Genomic DNA, 18,050 nt, shown 5'->3' with positions numbered 1-18,050 from the left:
TCTGGCATCTGTCGTCTACAACAATGATACGTGATGTTTCACGACAGGTTTTGAGTCACACTTATGAACTCAATGAATATGTATGAACTGAAGTTCTGTAAAGATTGTGATGGTATGCAGAAGCAAGTGTTAGTGCAGCAGCTCATTGATGATAGCGATGGTATGCAGAAGCAAGTATTGGTTTAGCAGCTCATTGATGATAGTGATGGTATGCAGAAGCAAGTATTGGTTTAGCAGCTCATTGATGATAGTGATGGTATGCAGAAGCAAGTTTTAGTGCAACAGTTCATTGATGATAGTGATGGTATGCAGAAGCAAGTATTAGTGCTACAGTTCATTGATGATAGTGATGGTATGCAGAAGCAAGTATTAGTGCAACAGTTCATTGATGATAGTGATGGTATGCAGAAGCAAGTATTAGTGTAGCAGTTCATTGATGATAGTGATGGTATGCAGAAGCAAGTATTAGTGCAACAGTTCATTGATGGTATGCAGAAGCAAGTATTAGTGCAACAGTTCATTGATGATAGTGATGGTATGCAGAAGCAAGTATTAGTGTAGCAGCTCATTGATGATAGTGATGGTATGCAGAAGCAAGTATTAGTGTAGCAGCTCATTGATGATAGTGATGGTATGCAGAAGCAAGTATTAATTTAGCAGCTTATTGATGATAGTGATGGTATGCAGAAGCAAGTATTAGTATAGCAGCTCATTGATGATAGTGATGGTATGCAGAAGCAAGTATTAGTGTAGCATTTCATTGATGATAGTGATGGTATGCAGAAGCAAGTATTAGTGCAACAGCTCTATGATGATAGTGATGGTATGCAGAAGCAAGTATTAGTTTAGCAGCTTATTGATGATAGTGATGGTATGCAGGAGCAAGTATTAGTGTAGCAGTTCATTGATGATAGTGATGGTATGCAGAAGCAAGTATTAGTTTAGCAGCTCATTGATGATAGTGATGGTATGCAGAAGCAAGTATTAGTGTAGCATTTCATTGATGATAGTGATGGTATGCAGTAGCAAGTATTAGTTTAGCAGCTTATTGATGATAGTGATGGTATGCAGAAGCAAGTATTAGTGCAACAGTTCATTGATGATAGTGATGGTATGCAGTAACAACTGTTAGTGCAACAGCTCTATGATGATAATCATAATCATCATAATTATGTTTACTTCTAGGATGGGGCAGACATGCTGAAGAACTTCCTGGGTCGTGACCCCCTACCAAATGCTTTCCTGGAGAGCAAGGGACTGAAGGCGTAGACATCACCCAAGTACCCCAGCATGATGATAGCTGATTGTGTGTATATAGGAGCAGTGTATACATGTAACATGTCAGTGTACAGAGATGATACCAGCATTGTATATAATATTTTACATAAGCAGCATAAATTGTGTAATGACCAATATGAAATACTAAGCAGCAATTGAACTTTGAGGATATGGGTACATCGGGCAACTAACTAACATGTGAAAATCAGTTCATGTGCAATGCTGGACACACATCAGAATAGCCAGACTGGTGAGTGAGCTGTAGGTAGTAGGAATGGGATGGAATGATGCATTTTACCAATACACATTTGCCATGGTTAGGGATGGAGGTAGGTATCTCTATATTTTTATTAAATTTTCCATCGTCAAAATGAAAACTACAATTCTGAAATACAAGGCTTGTTTCTAAAGTGATCCCTTAAATAAGGGAAATAGAGAAAATTTGGAATGGACAATATTTGTGAATGACAAGTCAGGGGGTTACTTCCCTTCTTTTACCGATCTACTTTCAAGTTTCTTTTATTACTGAAAATACTTAATAGACCTGGTGGCAGGAAAAGAAACTTTCCCAATATTTAAGCTTTATTGCTCGTCGTGATATAATGGGTTAGTGTAACTGTCAACCAATTACCGGTAAATGTAAAAAAATGAAAATAAATATTTGCAAACAATATGTATTCAATATCGAATTTTAAGATACAGTGAAAGCATGTCAGATCAAACAGCATTAACTCAAAAATATATTGGGACGTTTTTAAATTTCAGTACATGACATGAAGAATGCCTAAAAAAATATATATAAAATGGAGTTGGCAAGATAAAGGATTTATGACATTACACGTTTTACAAGTTCTAATTGTATAGACTGCTTATCAGGAATAGAGGATATTATTTGATACTTAAGTATTCATGTTGGTTATTAAATAGTTTTCACTCTGCAACTGGTGTGCCATGATATGACCTGCATCCCATATTGTATTGTTAGCCTAGATAATGTGTAGGAACTTATGGCATTGTCTGTCCACCATGGAGATCTGTTACTCCTGAAGAGATCAAATATAGATCAGGAAATGTCAAATTGAAATAAATCTTTGGAAATTGTAGGAAACTATCCCAAGATTTGTCTATAGACACAGGCAACAATGCTATTATGAGGAACCCAAGTTGGATGAGGACATCAAATTTCCTCTCTGATAGGTGTGTGGGTGTTGATTGTCTGTTGTTTGTTGATGTTTCTATTCAAATATCAAATGTTAAAATTATTTGTTTTGTATGTGCATTGTGTGAGAGATGTTTAGTTATGTACACACCTGACAACTTACAGTCCTCTTTCAAGTTGGACAAACCACTGATTGAGTAGTGCAAATAGAAAATGTCTGTATAGGTTCCAGGACAAACCACTGATTGAGTAGTGCAAATAGAAAATGTCTGTATAGGTTCCAGGACAAACCACTGATTGAGTAGTGCAAATAGAAAATGTCTGTATAGGTTCCAGGATTCAAACATAACAAACCACCAAACGGTTTTCCCAACTTTGTAGTTATACATGCAACAACTACAAGTTATCATTGTTAGTTAACAATGTCTAACTACTTTGTAAGTTGCAATTGCAGCATTCATCACAGTGATTCAAATTATGTGTTTTGTTCTCCCGCTGAAAATGCAAACATGTTATGTTTTTGGTAAGAATTAAGATTTAATACTAAAAAGGATGTGGAATCAAAACTGTTTGTGCTTTGAACATAAAAAATATGTAATGAGTTTAGCACAAATATAAATACACACATTATTATTATTTATTATTTTTATTATCTGTTTTAATTTCAAATTGTTTATGATATGCTCTAAAGAAGTAGCTGAGGTAATGAAACAAATTTCTTTGGCAACAATTTTTTTACCTATTATGGACTCACTTCTAGGTTTACATGTTTATTTTCATTCATTTTCAAATATTGTCTTAAAAATGTATATGAAGCTAAATAAATCAAACATGTGGCCTAATGCAGTGATAATATGTCAGTATGCATTTTGTCCTGATCATGGAAAAATTATTTTTTATACCTATGCATTGTTTGAGTGTTTGTGAACTATGACTGGAGCTGACTCGGGTGCAGATCTTGGTGGTAGTTGCAAATATTCAAACGTCTAAAGGGGCATTCTGTACAAATATATCTCACGAAATGACTCACAGGAACATGTAATGGAACAGGCCAGTTAATGATCCCACAGACTGTATGCCCACAATGAGATGCTGCTCGTCTTCATAACAGTAGGAACAAATGTCTTGCTATTAAATCTCCCCAAGTCCTGCATCTCGGCTTCTGGACTAGGTCACATCCCTGTGTGTATGGCTGAACATGGCGATGCAAGCTGTTTTCTTGTAAGCTGTCTGGATGGACAAAGTTTGTCATCAACTGACAAAAATGGACAGTTCCTGATTACCTGCAGACTCTGTCACAGCTGATGATGCAGGCACTGTAGTCGTGGTAGCACGATACAGTAGCAGTATATGATAGGAGTATGAGCGGCGACAAGCATATGGTAGGATTATATAGGAGGAATATACAAATCATGAGTATTTTTGATGATTTTGAACAATCTTTCGAAAGCAATAATTTTACCAAAAATTCTTCCTACTACAGTCATCCGTGCCTTGTCTAAATATTCAGAACAAGTAGATTTTTCTTTCCATTCACTTAAAATGTTGCCTTGTACTCCCATCAATGCAGCAAACTCCTTTTCTAGAGAGTCTGGCCTGTAATGTAGGCCGGAATATCAGTTGGCCATTTCACCACACAAGTACCATACCACCCCTGTTGTTTAACTGTCATTTTAGAGTTATCCCCCTTTAGTAAACTTAACCTGATGCAAGGTCACATCAGTTTATGAGGCACTTACTCATCAATGTTGGACATTTTGACACTTCTGTTTGCATTTCTGCATGATCAGTTTTGTATGGTCCAGATCATCTGAATCCATCTCAATCCAGCTTTTCAATCAAGGTGTTTGTATATAAGGATGTGGCTTAAATGTGAATGAAGAACACAGGAGTCCAAAAATGGAAATTACCGGTATATTTATTTTCAACTTTTTTTCACTTTTTTTTCCACTTTTAATTTTTCAGTTAGCCCAAAACTACTGGGTAATTCCAAGTCATTAGCAACCATGGCAGTAATGTATATGCAAAGAGAGATAACTCTTCCATTAAGTTCTAGACAATTTGGACAATTACTATTAAGACTAGATTTCATACAGAATTATTGATCATGTCAAAAATATTTAAATGTTTTTGACTTTATTACCAAATGGGGGGCAGTTGTCTAAGGCGCCATGATTCGCTGTGCAGAGTTGAGTGCCTTGGACACGCCAGAAACCTATGATTGTGGGTTAGGATCCCGGTTTGCCCCAATTATGTTTCTAGGTTTGTCATCACCATACCCGTGCTTTGGGTTACTGGAATAATGTTAAAAGCGGCGTTAAACCCAACCCAACTCACTCACTCACTCACTCACTCACTCACTCACTCACTCACTCACTCACTCACTCACTCATTACCTAATGGGTTGATCTGAGCAGGGACAACATGTATAGCAGTATGACCACCACAGAACAGAGGCTCTCATGTCATTGCACCACTATACTTGGCACCTACATTAGTGCAGCGTTGTACCTTCTGCATGCAAACAGGTGCTTTGGTTTTGACATAAATTGATACTGGTTGTGATGTAGTTGAGACACTAGCTTACACAGTTACTCTATGCAGTGTATTCAATACAGGGACATAAACTGAATCTTCTAATGTGTGTACATTGTTAGAATAGGGTTTGTGTACAATATCTATTGCATATGTTGGAAATATTCTCCTTTGCAGTATGATGGTAAAAAAAATCAGTTCAAACTGTAGATCATTGGATCTTTTGGGAATTGGACTTTGAAAATTATTTTATGCCAACTGCACCCTGTGGAAATTGGTTAGCCTCTGTAAGAGTCTCATAGAATGGATCAGGTGTTCAGACTTGTTGGCCTGGCTGATGGTGTCGGCTTTTGTTGATGCTATCAGCCTGTGGTTGGCCTCGTCTAGACTTTAATGTTGACAGGATGTTGTGATGTAGCTGGAACATAACTGACAGCTGCATTCAACACCATTCACTCACTCCTGCCGTTTAAGAAACAGTAATAAGTTTTTACAGGGGGCCTGAATACTGTACAATGATGGGGACCAAGCTACATAAAGACCAACAGGGATCACAGTTACCTGCCCTTGAATATTGACATGATTATTCCATGTTGTGAGAAGGATCAAAGCCCTATTATTCAGAGCTACAACTCAGATATCTTGCAGGAAGTAAATAAGACATAATTATCAAGCTTCAAAACTTGGATTGATTTTTAATGTTTGAAAATACTTTTTATCTTGTTTTGCTGTGATGTTCATTCATCAAGATAAACACAGATGCAATGATCTGTGCAATCGTACATCTTCAAACTGTTATTGTAGGGATGTGAGTACTTCCTACTTAATAAATCTGTCCCTATATATTTTCCTATCCTTGTCATATGACTGTGTCTATCATCTGAAGTTTGTGTTTTGTCAATATGCACATTGACTTTTCTTTTCTATTTCAAGAGAAGAATAAATCTATTATACTAATTCAAAGCGTTTTGTTGTTTTGTTCATGGTTCAGCAATTAAAGAAACAGAAATAAGTGTTGATACATGTATTTTGTAACTAGTGGAATTTTGAGGTATTTCACATTGTGATGAAATTCCTTACACTAGGAAATATGTGATTACTGGTTTTGTAGAATGTCTGACCTAAGTTACGGAGGAGGTACTCTAAACTGGAAGCTGCCTGTGTTCATTTTATAGCATGTTCCGTTTTATATACAGCTACAGGAACAAGCATTGCCCCACCTACATTTGTCCTCCCACTGATAAATACACGTTTGTCTTGCATCCCACACACATTCACATTGCCCAACGTTATTGATGGATCTGTACCCCCACTCACTCACTTACTTCCCCTGAAGATCCCCCTTAGAATAGGTTTTCAGAAACCTATCTTTGCTGTAAGAGGCGACTAACGGGATCGTGTGGTCAGCCTCGCTGGCTTGGTTGATGCAAACCATGTCATCCCAATTGCGTGGATTGATGCTCATCATGTTAACTACTGGATTGTCTGTTCAAGACTCAATAATTTAGAGACCGCCATCATATAGCTGTAATACTGCTGAGTGGGGCTTTAAACAACAAACAAACAAAACACAGGCACACTCACAAAGATTGGGATATACACTCACAAACATTGTCCCACAATCGTTCACAAAGACTGATCCACACACTCATACAGATTGGGGGTGACGGGTGGCCTAGTTGTCTAAAACGCCGCGATTCGATGTGCAGAGTTGCGTCCCTTGGGCACGCCAGAAACCTATGATTGTGGGTTCGAATCCCGGTTCGCCCCGATTATGTTTCTAGATTTGTCATCACCATACCCGTTCTCGTGGGTTTCACCGAAATGGTAAACGTCTGAGACCTGCATCACTTCGGGCTTTCCTCCCACATTAAGCTGACACTCCATGATATAACTGGAATACTGTTAAAAGCGGCATTAAACCCAACTCACTCACTCACTCATACAGATTGGCCAATACATTCATTCACAAAGATTGATCCACACACCTGCTTGCACAAATTGGCCCATACACTTACGAAGCTTGGCCAAGACTGACAAAGAATGACATGTACAACAAATAATGTCAATTGGCCAATACATTCATTCACAGAGATGATGTCATTAAACTCACTCAGATGATTGGCCAGTACCATTCACTCAAAAAGATTGGCCCACACATTCACGCACACAATTTACACACTGACAAAGACTGGCCCACACACTCACACACAAAGATTGGCCCACACATTCACGCACACAATTACACACACTGACAAATCTGCATAGCCCATCCTTCACCTACAAGATTGCTCCCTTTTTCACTAACACTCTTACACTGGCTGGCCCTACCAGCTCTTACTTCCCCCTGCCCACCCATATTCTCATTTAGGTTGATGAGTCTAATACCCCTGTAGTGTGGAGCCAATCTTCTGTGATCTATTATATCACCAGTGTGTAGCTCCCTGGCATCTCTGTGGCACACTCTATTAACAACCAAAGTGAATAGGCAAGGACGGCGCCACGGTGCAACTGACAACAGAGCGTCCGCAGTGGCTAGAGAACCCAGAAAAAGGGAGCCACATGTTATGGTGGTTTTGGGGGGGGGGGGGGGGGGGATGATCTGCACTCTCTCGTGCCACTTTTCACACCCGGTCCAACGAAAACATGGGTTTAGTCCCCCTAAAGAACCACACTAACTAATTGAAAACATCGTAGTCTCAGTGTGTGGAGATACGGGATGTCTCCACCACGCCTACTGCCAGTGCAAGTTGGAAATGTCACAGGCGTCATGTGAAAATTGACTTGCTATACACCACGTGCGTATCTTCACAAAATGCCAGTCTTACTCATACATCTAGTACATTGATGGTCATTTGTAGCAGCCTTGAGTGGTTATACCACTTCGTTTTGTGGTCAGTTACACGCCATTAAATAGTTTTGACAAGAAAGGTTATGAGGCAACCCAAATTGTATTCTATAGTCCATCAGATCCACCGGCAAATATATATCTTAACTTTTATTAAAATCTTTGAGAAAAAAAGAGTTTATATAAGACACGCCGGAGATCTCTGTCGACGTATAAATATCCACCTTTGACTTTTTGGCACTTCTTTGCACTTTAATGACAAACCTGCCTAGACTGTTTGAAAGTTCATGCGTGTCACTGTATCTTTGCACTTGGTTTAATTCATAGGTCACACAGTTTTTTGGCGTTCAGAGCGACAAACGAATGCATCCCATTCCCACCAGAATGATTATTTTCACACAAGATTTTGGTCCATATTTCGTGAAGAGAATATACATGCACCCAAGGGCTTTGAGGGGAAACGGCACGATGAGGTGGGGTTGAGGGGTTCGTTCACGATTGCCATCCATGCCTCGTGTAGATAAACTATGCAAATAAATTCACTGGTTCAAGTTCTTAGATTAAGATTTTTACTTGTTAGTTTTTTATAATGTAATACCAGTTAATTAAAATGAACCCCTGACGGATATTTCCTGACATTGTCAAATGTGGTGCGTATTTGTGAAATATGTAACTTGAATTATTTGAACTCAAAAAGGATCTGTAGAAAGCTTCCAACTTCAGCCCAAATAAAATACCAGTACAATTCAAGGCTTCCAATAAAAGAGAGTTGTTATGTGCTAAAATATAAAACCTTGTAAGTGAGCATATAATCATCATCACAGTTACATTTTTCTGGGGGGCACGGGTGGCCCAGTCGTCTAAGGCGCCGCGATTCGCTGTACAGAGTTGCGTACCTTGGGCACGCCAGAAACCTATGATTGTGGGTTCGAATCCCGGTTCGCCCCGATTATGTTTCTAGGTTTGTCAGCACCATACCCGTGCTCGTGGGTTTCACCGAAGTGGTAAACGTCTGAGACCTGCATCACTTCGCGCTTTCCTCCCACATTAAGCTGACACGCCGTGATATAACTGGAAAACAGTTAAAAGCGGCGTTAAACCAAACTCACTCACAACATTTTTCTGTATGTGGGGGCCCAAGTCGCCCAAGGCACCGCACTTCGCTGTGCAGAGTTGCGTCCCTTGGGCACGCTACTAACCTGAGACCTGTATCACATACAAATGAAATACTGTTCAAAGCGGCGATAATCCCAACGTATATCATATAAGAACGTCTAGGTCTGGCTGGTGTTATTATTATAGGCACCTGGGTGTAAATATCAGACAATAATGCAATGTCTTGTGTAAGTGTTCGGACAGAAACCTCTTTGAAAAGAAATTATCTTCGATATGATAAATATGACAAATAAACTTCCCCCTTATACCACAGTTACACGGAAAGCTTGCTGTCATGTCCGATCTAGACTGTCTAATATTATATCCGTTAGCCAAATCTACTCCAGTGTCTGATATAGACACCAGCCAGATCTAGACTGTCTAATATTATATACGTTAGCCAAATCTAGTCAAGTGTCTAATATACATACCAGCCAGATCTAGACTGTCTAATATTATATACGTTAGCCAAATCGAGTCCAGTGTCTGATATAGACACCAGCCAGATCTAGACTGTCTAATTTATACACCAGTCAGATCTAGATTGTCTAATACATATACCTGCCAGATCTAGACTGTCTAATACATATACCTGCCAGCTCTAGACTGTCTAATATATATATCAGACAGATCTAGACTCTCTAATATATACACCAGCCAGCTCTAGACTGTCTGATATCATATACGTTAGCCAAATATAGTCCAGTGTCTGATATATACACCAGCCAGATCTAGACTGTCTAATATATACACCAGCCAGATCTAGACTGTCTGATATATACACCAGCCAGATCTAGACTGTCTAATATATACACCAGCCAGATCTAGACTGTCTCATATATACACCAGCCAGATCTAGATTGTCTAATATTATATACGTTACCCAGAGCTAGTCCACTGTCTAATATTCTAATATATACACCAGCCAGATCTAGACTGTCTAATATATACACCAGCCAGATCTAGACTGTCTAATATATACACCAGCCAGATCTAGAGTGTCTAATATATACACACCAGCCAGATCTAGGTGGTCCAATATAGACACCAGCCAGATATAGGTGGTCCAATATATACACCAGCCAGATCTAGACTGTCTAATATATACACCAGCCAGATCTAGACTGTCTAATACTAGTATATATACACCAGCCAGATCTAGGCGGTCCAATATATACACCAGCCAGATCTAGTCTGTCTAATATTATATACGTTAGCCAGATCTAGACTGTCAAATATATACACCAGCCAGATCTAGTCTGTCTAATATATACACCAGCCAGATCTAGACTGTCTAATATATACACCAGCCAGATCTAGACTGTCTTATACATACACACCAGCCAGATCTAGGTGGTCCAATATAGACACCAGCCAGATCTAGGTGGTCCAATATATACACCAGCCAGATCTAGACTGTCTAATATATACACCAGCCAGATCTAGAGTGTCTAATATATACACACCAGCCAGATCTAGACTGTCTAATATATACACCAGCCAGATCTAGACTGTCTAATATATACACCAGCCAGATCTAGACTGTCTAATATATACACCAGCCAGATCTAGACTGTCTAATATATACACACCAGCCAGATCTAGACTGTCTAATATATACACCAGCCAGATCTAGACTGTCTAATATATACACCAGCCAGATCTAGACTGTCTAATATATACACCAGCCAGATCTAGACTGTCTAATATATACACCAGCCAGATCTAGACTGTCTAATATATACACCAGCCAGATCTAGACTGTCTAATATATATACGTTAGCCAGATCTAGACTGTCAAATATATACACCAGCCAGATCTAGTCTGTCTAATATATACACCAGCCAGATCTAGACTGTCTAATATATACACCAGCCAGATCTAGACTGTCTAATATACACACCAGCCAGATCTAGACTGTCTAATATATACACCAGCCAGATCTAGACTGTCTAATATATACACCAGCCAGATCTAGACTGTCTAATATATACACCAGCCAGATCTAGACTGTCTAATATATACACCAGCCAGATCTAGAGTGTCTAATATATACACACCAGCCAGATCTAGGTGGTCCAATATAGACACCAGCCAGATATAGGTGGTCCAATATATACACCAGCCAGATCTAGACTGTCTAATATATACACCAGCCAGATCTAGACTGTCTAATACTAGTATATATACACCAGCCAGATCTAGGCGGTCCAATATATACACCAGCCAGATCTAGTCTGTCTAATATTATATACGTTAGCCAGATCTAGACTGTCAAATATATACACCAGCCAGATCTAGTCTGTCTAATATATACACCAGCCAGATCTAGACTGTCTAATATATACACCAGCCAGATCTAGACTGTCTTATACATACACACCAGCCAGATCTAGGTGGTCCAATATAGACACCAGCCAGATCTAGGTGGTCCAATATATACACCAGCCAGATCTAGACTGTCTAATATATACACCAGCCAGATCTAGAGTGTCTAATATATACACACCAGCCAGATCTAGACTGTCTAATATATACACCAGCCAGATCTAGACTGTCTAATACATACACACCAGCCAGATCTAGACTGTCTAATATATACACCAGCCAGATCTAGACTGTCTAATATATACACCAGCCAGATCTAGACTGTCTAATATATACACCAGCCAGATCTAGACTGTCTAATATATACACCAGCCAGATCTAGACTGTCTAATATATACACCAGCCAGATCTAGACTGTCTAATATATACACACCAGCCAGATCTAGACTGTCTAATATATACACCAGCCAGATCTAGACTGTCTAATATATACACCAGCCAGATCTAGACTGTCTAATATATACACCAGCCAGATCTAGACTGTCTAATATATACACCAGCCAGATCTAGACTGTCTAATATATACACCAGCCAGATCTAGACTGTCTAATATATATACGTTAGCCAGATCTAGACTGTCAAATATATACACCAGCCAGATCTAGTCTGTCTAATATATACACCAGCCAGATCTAGACTGTCTAATATATACACCAGCCAGATCTAGACTGTCTAATATACACACCAGCCAGATCTAGACTGTCTAATATATACACCAGCCAGATCTAGACTGTCTAATATATACACCAGCCAGATCTAGACTGTCTAATATATACACCAGCCAGATCTAGACTGTCTAATATATACACCAGCCAGATCTAGACTGTCTAATATATACACCAGCCAGATCTAGACTGTCTAATATATACACCAGCCAGATCTAGACTGTAGACTCCGAGCCGATCAGTCCTTGTTTTATCCACTTGGCGACAGGCAGGGAAACAACAAGTACCATCTTTTAACATCTCTTTGTACGACACAGCCTGCCTTTTTTATAAAGCAGTATTTCGCGCCCTTTCTCTATTCGATCTGCATTCTTTTTACCAAGCAACATGTTATTCGCCTATGAAATCGGTTACAACAAGATCTTAAGAAATACCAGATATGTCCCCAAGGAACATCCTAAGGGTGCCCGGCTTGCATCTTGCCTTGCTTAAACGTTCCATCTGTAGTCATATACGTGGTCGTTTCCTGTTATTCTTTTAACTTCTTTAGTATCGGATGTATAGGAGCACAGTCTGCGATTCCTATTTGTAAAGAGATTGGGCAAATAAGAACAGCCAGCATTATTGCGTTAAAAACAGCCATCCTCTAGAAACGTCTTGATTCTGTATATAGTGTAGCAATCGCTGCCTGCTTGTCTTTTTAACTCAAGGAGCGTTGTATTGAGTCTATCCCATCCAAGACCACCCAGGCCCAACCAGAGAATTCTGCGAGAGCTCGGTATTTATGATCGTGCAAGACGATACCTACGTTCAGTTCTACGCTTAGCGAACAGTCGGAGACGAGTCGCCTCCCTTTGACTACAGCCAGCGAGAATCAACACCTGCAGTCATTCTTCGGGTTTCTTTTATGGTTCATTTATGTACCTGCTTGGGTTTTGTTCTACATATGGTATATGTATGCGAGGACCTCTGCAGAATGAAGACATTCCCTTGTTATTCAAGCTTATGTTCGTCGTAAACATTGAGACGTGTACCACACACGATGCAAATTCACTGTTAGGTATATTTGTTTTTATGACAACACCCTTTTCGATGCTTGCTTTATGCACTGTCTTCAAATACCGTCATTGTTATGTAGGTGCAAAGTTATGCGATATGTCCATCATCTAAGTACGGGTGTAATGTAACACGAAATGTGTATCGTCGAGCTGGTAAGTAGAGCCCTGAATAGTTTCCACACTATGGAGTCTGTGAACGCTGTTTTGGTCTTTATTCTTTACTGGGTGAGTGAGTGAGTGAGTGAGTGAGTGAGTGTTGTTTTACTCCGCTTTAAACAATATTCCAGCAATATCACGGCGGGGGACACCAGAAATGGGCTTCACACATTGTACCCATGTCTGGAATCGAACCCGGGTCTTCGGCGTGCCGAGTGAACGCTTTAACCACTAGGCTACCCGACTGCCCCTATTCCCTACTGATATCACAATGTATTTGTAGTGATGTATTTTTAGACATGAATAAATAGAGTAAGTGATATTAAAAATGAATTACAAAATCACGAAATTCAATTTTTTATATCACAAACTTAGTTTACAGATATTACAATTTCGAAACTACTTATTGATATCTAGAAAATGAATTTATGACCTCAGATAATTCACTTCTTGGTACCCACCACACTTGATATTATGACATTGTCACGTCTTTCACTCTGTAACTTTATAGCTAATAGATATTTTTGTGTTTATCTGTGAATTATTTGTAATAGATTTCAATATATTTAATAATCTCGAAATATCTGCTGATATAGCACTTCTAATCCAGGGCCCCGTTCCGTTCCACAAAGCGATCGTAGCGCTAAGATGATCGTAACTCTCATTATTAAGCTTAGGCTTACGACAGTCGTAGCTCTACGGTCGCTTTGAGGAACGGTGCCCTGAACTCCAACAGATCAGTTAATATGAAACGATGAATTATTGATATCACAAATTCGATTAAATGATAACTATTATTCAACATTATTTTCAGAATTCACAAAATGAATTATTGTATCACAAATTATAAGATATAAGACAATTAATTGTTGATATCACTAATCGAATTTGTGGTATCAAACAATACTTCTGATTTTTAGATATCACAAATGCATTTTTAGATATTAAAATTTATTTACTTTTTATATCATAAATTTTGTCATATAAGAATATGTTTTGGTATCATTAATTATTTATTGACTTTACAAAATAGGGAATACATAGTAAAACGGCGCCTCACAGTATACATGTTTATACTATAATCATGGTAAGTGAGCGAATATTGTGTAGCGTGAGTGAGCGTGGGTTTTAACACCGCTTTGAAAAGTATTCCAGTTATGTCACAACGTGTGAGGAAAGCCCGAATTGATATTTACCACTTTGGTGAAACCATCTAGCATGGGTATTGTGCTGACAAACCTAGAAGCATAATTTGGGCGAACCGGGGTTCGAACCCACGATCATAGGTTAGTAGCGTGCCCAAGGGACGCAACTCTGCATAAAGAATTGCGGCGCCTTAGACGACTGGGCCACCCGTGCCTCCAGATATTGGATACAGGCGGCTCATCAAATTGGCAGCTATCCACGGTCCGTTATGACAGAAAAAGCGAGATAGTTTGGCCAGCATTTGATTTGTCTTTGTTGGGCTAGGAACCAAACGCAATTAAATGTATCATATGGAATTATATATGTTATATATATATTGCATTTGTGATGCTTGTGGTATCAAGAAACGTATGCTGCTGTATACGCATACATTTAGCATACAATAATAATTTTAAGACGGATATTGTGATATGTATGCAAATTCAAATAGTATGAAACATGCAGAGTAGCTTTGATAAATTCAATATTTAGCCGGTAAATTTGTGATGTATAAATACTGTCACTTCTCTTGTTGGTCCGATTGTAAAATGAGACACACAGAGTCGCGGAATGTTAGATCCGACGAGAAAGTGAGACATGCAGAGCCGCGGAATGTTAGATCTGACGAGAAAGTGAGACATGCAGAGTTGTGGAATATGAGATCCGACGATAAAGCGAGACATGCAGAGCCGCGGAATGTTAGATCCGACGAGAAAGCGAGACATGCAGAGTTGTGGAATATGAGATCCGACGAGAAAGCGAGACATGCAGAGTTGTGGAATATGAGATCCGACGAGAAAGCGAGATATGCAGAGCCGCGGAATGTTAGATCTGACGAGAAAGTGAGACATGCAGAGTTGTGGAATATGAGATCCGACGATAAAGCGAGACATGCAGAGCCGCGGAATGTTAGATCTGACGAGAAAGCGAGACATGCAGAGTTGTGGAATATGAGATCCGACGAGAAAGCGAGACATGCAGAGCCGCGGAATGTTAGATCTGACGAGAAAGTGAGACATGCAGAGTTGTGGAATATGAGATCCGACGATAAAGCGAGACATGCAGAGTCGCGGAATGTTAGATCCGACGAGAAAGTGAGACATGCAGAGTTGTGGAATATGAGATCCGACGAGAAAGTGAGACATTCAGAGCCGCGGAATGTTAGATCTGACGAGAAAGTGAGACATGCAGAGTTGTGGAATATGAGATCCGACGATAAAGCGAGACATGCAGAGTCGCGGAATGTTAGATCCGACGAGAAAGTGAGACATGCAGAGCTGCGGAATGTTAGATCTGACGAGAAAGTGAGACATGCAGAGTTGTGGAATATGAGATCCGACGATAAAGCGAGACATGCAGAGTCGCGGAATGTTAGATCCGACGAGAAAGTGAGACGTGCAGAGCCGTGGAATGTAAGACCCGACGAGAAAGTGAGACATGCAGAGTCGCGGAATGTTAGATCCGACGAGAAAGTGAGACATGCAGAGCCGCGGAATATGAGATCCGACGAGAAAGTGAGACATGCAGAGCCGCGGAATGTTAGATCAGACGAGAAAGTGAGACATGCAGAGCCGTGGAATGTTAGATCCGACGATAAAGTGAGACATGCAGAGCCGTGGAATGTTAGATCCGACGAGAAAGTGAGACATGCAGAGCCGTGAAATGTTAGATCCGACAAGAGGGTGAGACATGCAGAGCTGAGGAATAACAGACCTGACGACGAGAAAGTGAGACACGCAGAGCTGGGGAAATGACAGATCTGACGATGAGAAAGCTAGACACGCAGAGCTGGGGAGTAACAGAACTGACGAGAAAGTGAGACATGAAGAGCTGAGGAATAACAGATCTGACGACGAGAAAGTGAGACATGCAGAGCTGAGGAATAACAGATCTGACGACGAGAAAGTGAGACATGCAGAGCTGGGCAATAACAGATCTGACGACGAGAAAGTGAGACACGCAGAGCTTGGGGGTAACAGAACTGACGAGAAAGTGAGACACGCAGAGCTGAGGAATAACAGATCTGACGACGAGAAAGTGAGACATGCAGAGCTGGGCAATAACAGATCTGACGACGAGAAAGTCAGACATGCAGAGCTGGGCAATAACAGATCTGACGACGAGAAAGTGAGACACGCAGAGCTGGGGGGTAACAGAACTGACGAGAAAGTGAGACATGCAGAACTGAGGAATAAGAGCTGGGCAATGTTAGACGAGAGGGTGAGACGGGCAGAGCTTGGCAATGTTAGAGGAGAGGATGAGACGGGCAGAGCTTGGCAATGTTAGACGAGAGGGTGAGACGGGCAGAGCTTGGCAATGTTAGACGAGAAGGTGAGACGGGCAGAGCTGGGCAATGTGAGACGAGAAGGTGAGGCATTCGAAGCTGTGGAATGTCTGATTAGATTAAAGTGAGACGGGCAGAGTAGGTAAATGTTAGATCAGATGAGGTTTAGATGGTCAAGGTTAAGCAATGGCCTGGTCTAACCAGGGCAAAGCCGATTTTTAAGTATCACCTGGCTGCGTTGTTGTAAGATCGTACCCTGACACACTGGGTCGTGTCTTGTAAAACTGGCAGCTAGTTTGCCTTACTCCAAGCCCGGATCAGCATATTGTGGGCTGTAATGTGATGGACATGTTGGCTTCAATCACTCACGTGTTACGTGTGAAACCCATCTTGCCGTCCCCTGCCGTGGTAGGACTGGACTATTTCTAAAAGCGAAATAAAACCCATCTCATTCACTTACCCAAGACGCTAAACGTAATATATATACTAGTCGCCCCAAACCAAAGAAGATACATTTAACCAACAGAGAATTCGAAATTGAATTCGATTTTATGGTCATAATGTGGTCTATAGCAGATAAAGCGTTGCATACATTTAACCAAAAAGCCCCTTGTTACTATAATCTTCCAAGCGTCTTTCCGTCTTGGCGTTCACACGTGTTAAAACTTGTTTTATGTTTACAATAACATTTTTGCATAATCATTTCAAAGAAACCGCCATCCAAACAAGTTTTTCTTAATTTTCGTTTTGGCTTGACATTTGCAATTCGGCCATTGTCGATTTTCCACACACATCAAGTTTTTAACAAAACATCACTCTAAAAGGATTGGAAAAGCAAATTCATTTCATGTCTGCAATATCTACCATCGGGACTATGTTTTGATGGCTTCGTCCACAGATTGAAAGTCCGGCGACTCTAATGATTAGTTCAATCGAGCCATAGTGCGTAAATATAAGTCTGTAATGTCTTTCAGACGGAGTGATTGGGCGTAGTCGTGGACCTGGGTGATATAGTCATAATAGAGTTCAAACATCCATATATAATAATACCAACCCGACTACGACATTTGGCGGCAGGCGAGAAATTTCCCCCAAAACTATTGGAGATTGTAGCGCGAAAGATCAGGCCCCTACGAAATACGATTGTTATGTCAGTCCCTGTTATAGTTCATGGGATATAGAGTGAGTGAGTCAGTTGGGATTTACGCAGCTTTGAGCAATATTCCAGCAATATCACGACGGGAGATGCCAAGAACAGGTGCATCACCCACGTTTGGAGTCGAACCCGGGCGTTCGGCATGACGAACAAAGCAATTTTACCACTGGGCTATACCCCAT

General features: G+C 40.2%; 2 protein-coding genes across 4 annotated transcripts in view; both read left to right on the top strand.

The window, feature by feature from the left end:
* The window catches only part of LOC124113096 (thimet oligopeptidase-like), a 39,134-nt gene extending 34,813 nt beyond the window's left edge, over positions 1 to 4,321 (top strand). Inside the window, exons 17-18 of one of the 3 annotated variants that reach the window (XR_006857722.2) lie at positions 1,186 to 2,714; positions 2,767 to 4,321. Coding sequence is in view for 1 of the 3 variants with exons in the window: in XM_046473354.2 (XP_046329310.1) it covers positions 1,186 to 1,269 (84 nt within the window). In the remaining 2 variants the exon portion in view is untranslated. Of the gene's footprint in view, positions 1 to 1,185 lie in introns of all 3 variants that reach the window. The other 2 variants (XR_007222248.1, XM_046473354.2) reach the window with 2 other exon arrangements.
* A 10,655-nt stretch (positions 4,322 to 14,976) lies between these two features.
* Positions 14,977 to 16,714, top strand: LOC124113059 (nucleolar protein dao-5-like). Its single transcript, XM_046473304.2, has 2 exons — positions 14,977 to 16,068; positions 16,169 to 16,714. The coding sequence occupies exons 1-2, from the start codon at positions 14,977 to 14,979 to the stop codon at positions 16,712 to 16,714; spliced, it is 1,638 nt and encodes a 545-aa protein (XP_046329260.1).
* The last annotated feature ends 1,336 nt before the right edge of the window (positions 16,715 to 18,050 follow it).

Source organism: Haliotis rufescens, unplaced genomic scaffold (assembly GCF_023055435.1).
Source record: "Haliotis rufescens isolate VD_foot unplaced genomic scaffold, xgHalRufe1.0.p SCAF_2, whole genome shotgun sequence".
Classification (NCBI taxonomy): domain Eukaryota; kingdom Metazoa; phylum Mollusca; class Gastropoda; order Lepetellida; family Haliotidae; genus Haliotis; species Haliotis rufescens.
This window is presented reverse-complemented; position numbering and strand designations above follow the sequence as displayed.

Excerpts from the sequence above, each read along its gene's own strand:
- LOC124113059 (XM_046473304.2), top strand. The coding sequence starts at position 14,977 with ATGAGACACACAGAGTCGCGGAATGTTAGATCCGACGAGAAAGTGAGA. Across the intron at positions 16,069-16,168 it reads ATGTTAGATCCGACGAGAAA|AGCTGGGGAAATGACAGATC; the intron begins GTGAGACATGCA and ends TGAGACACGCAG.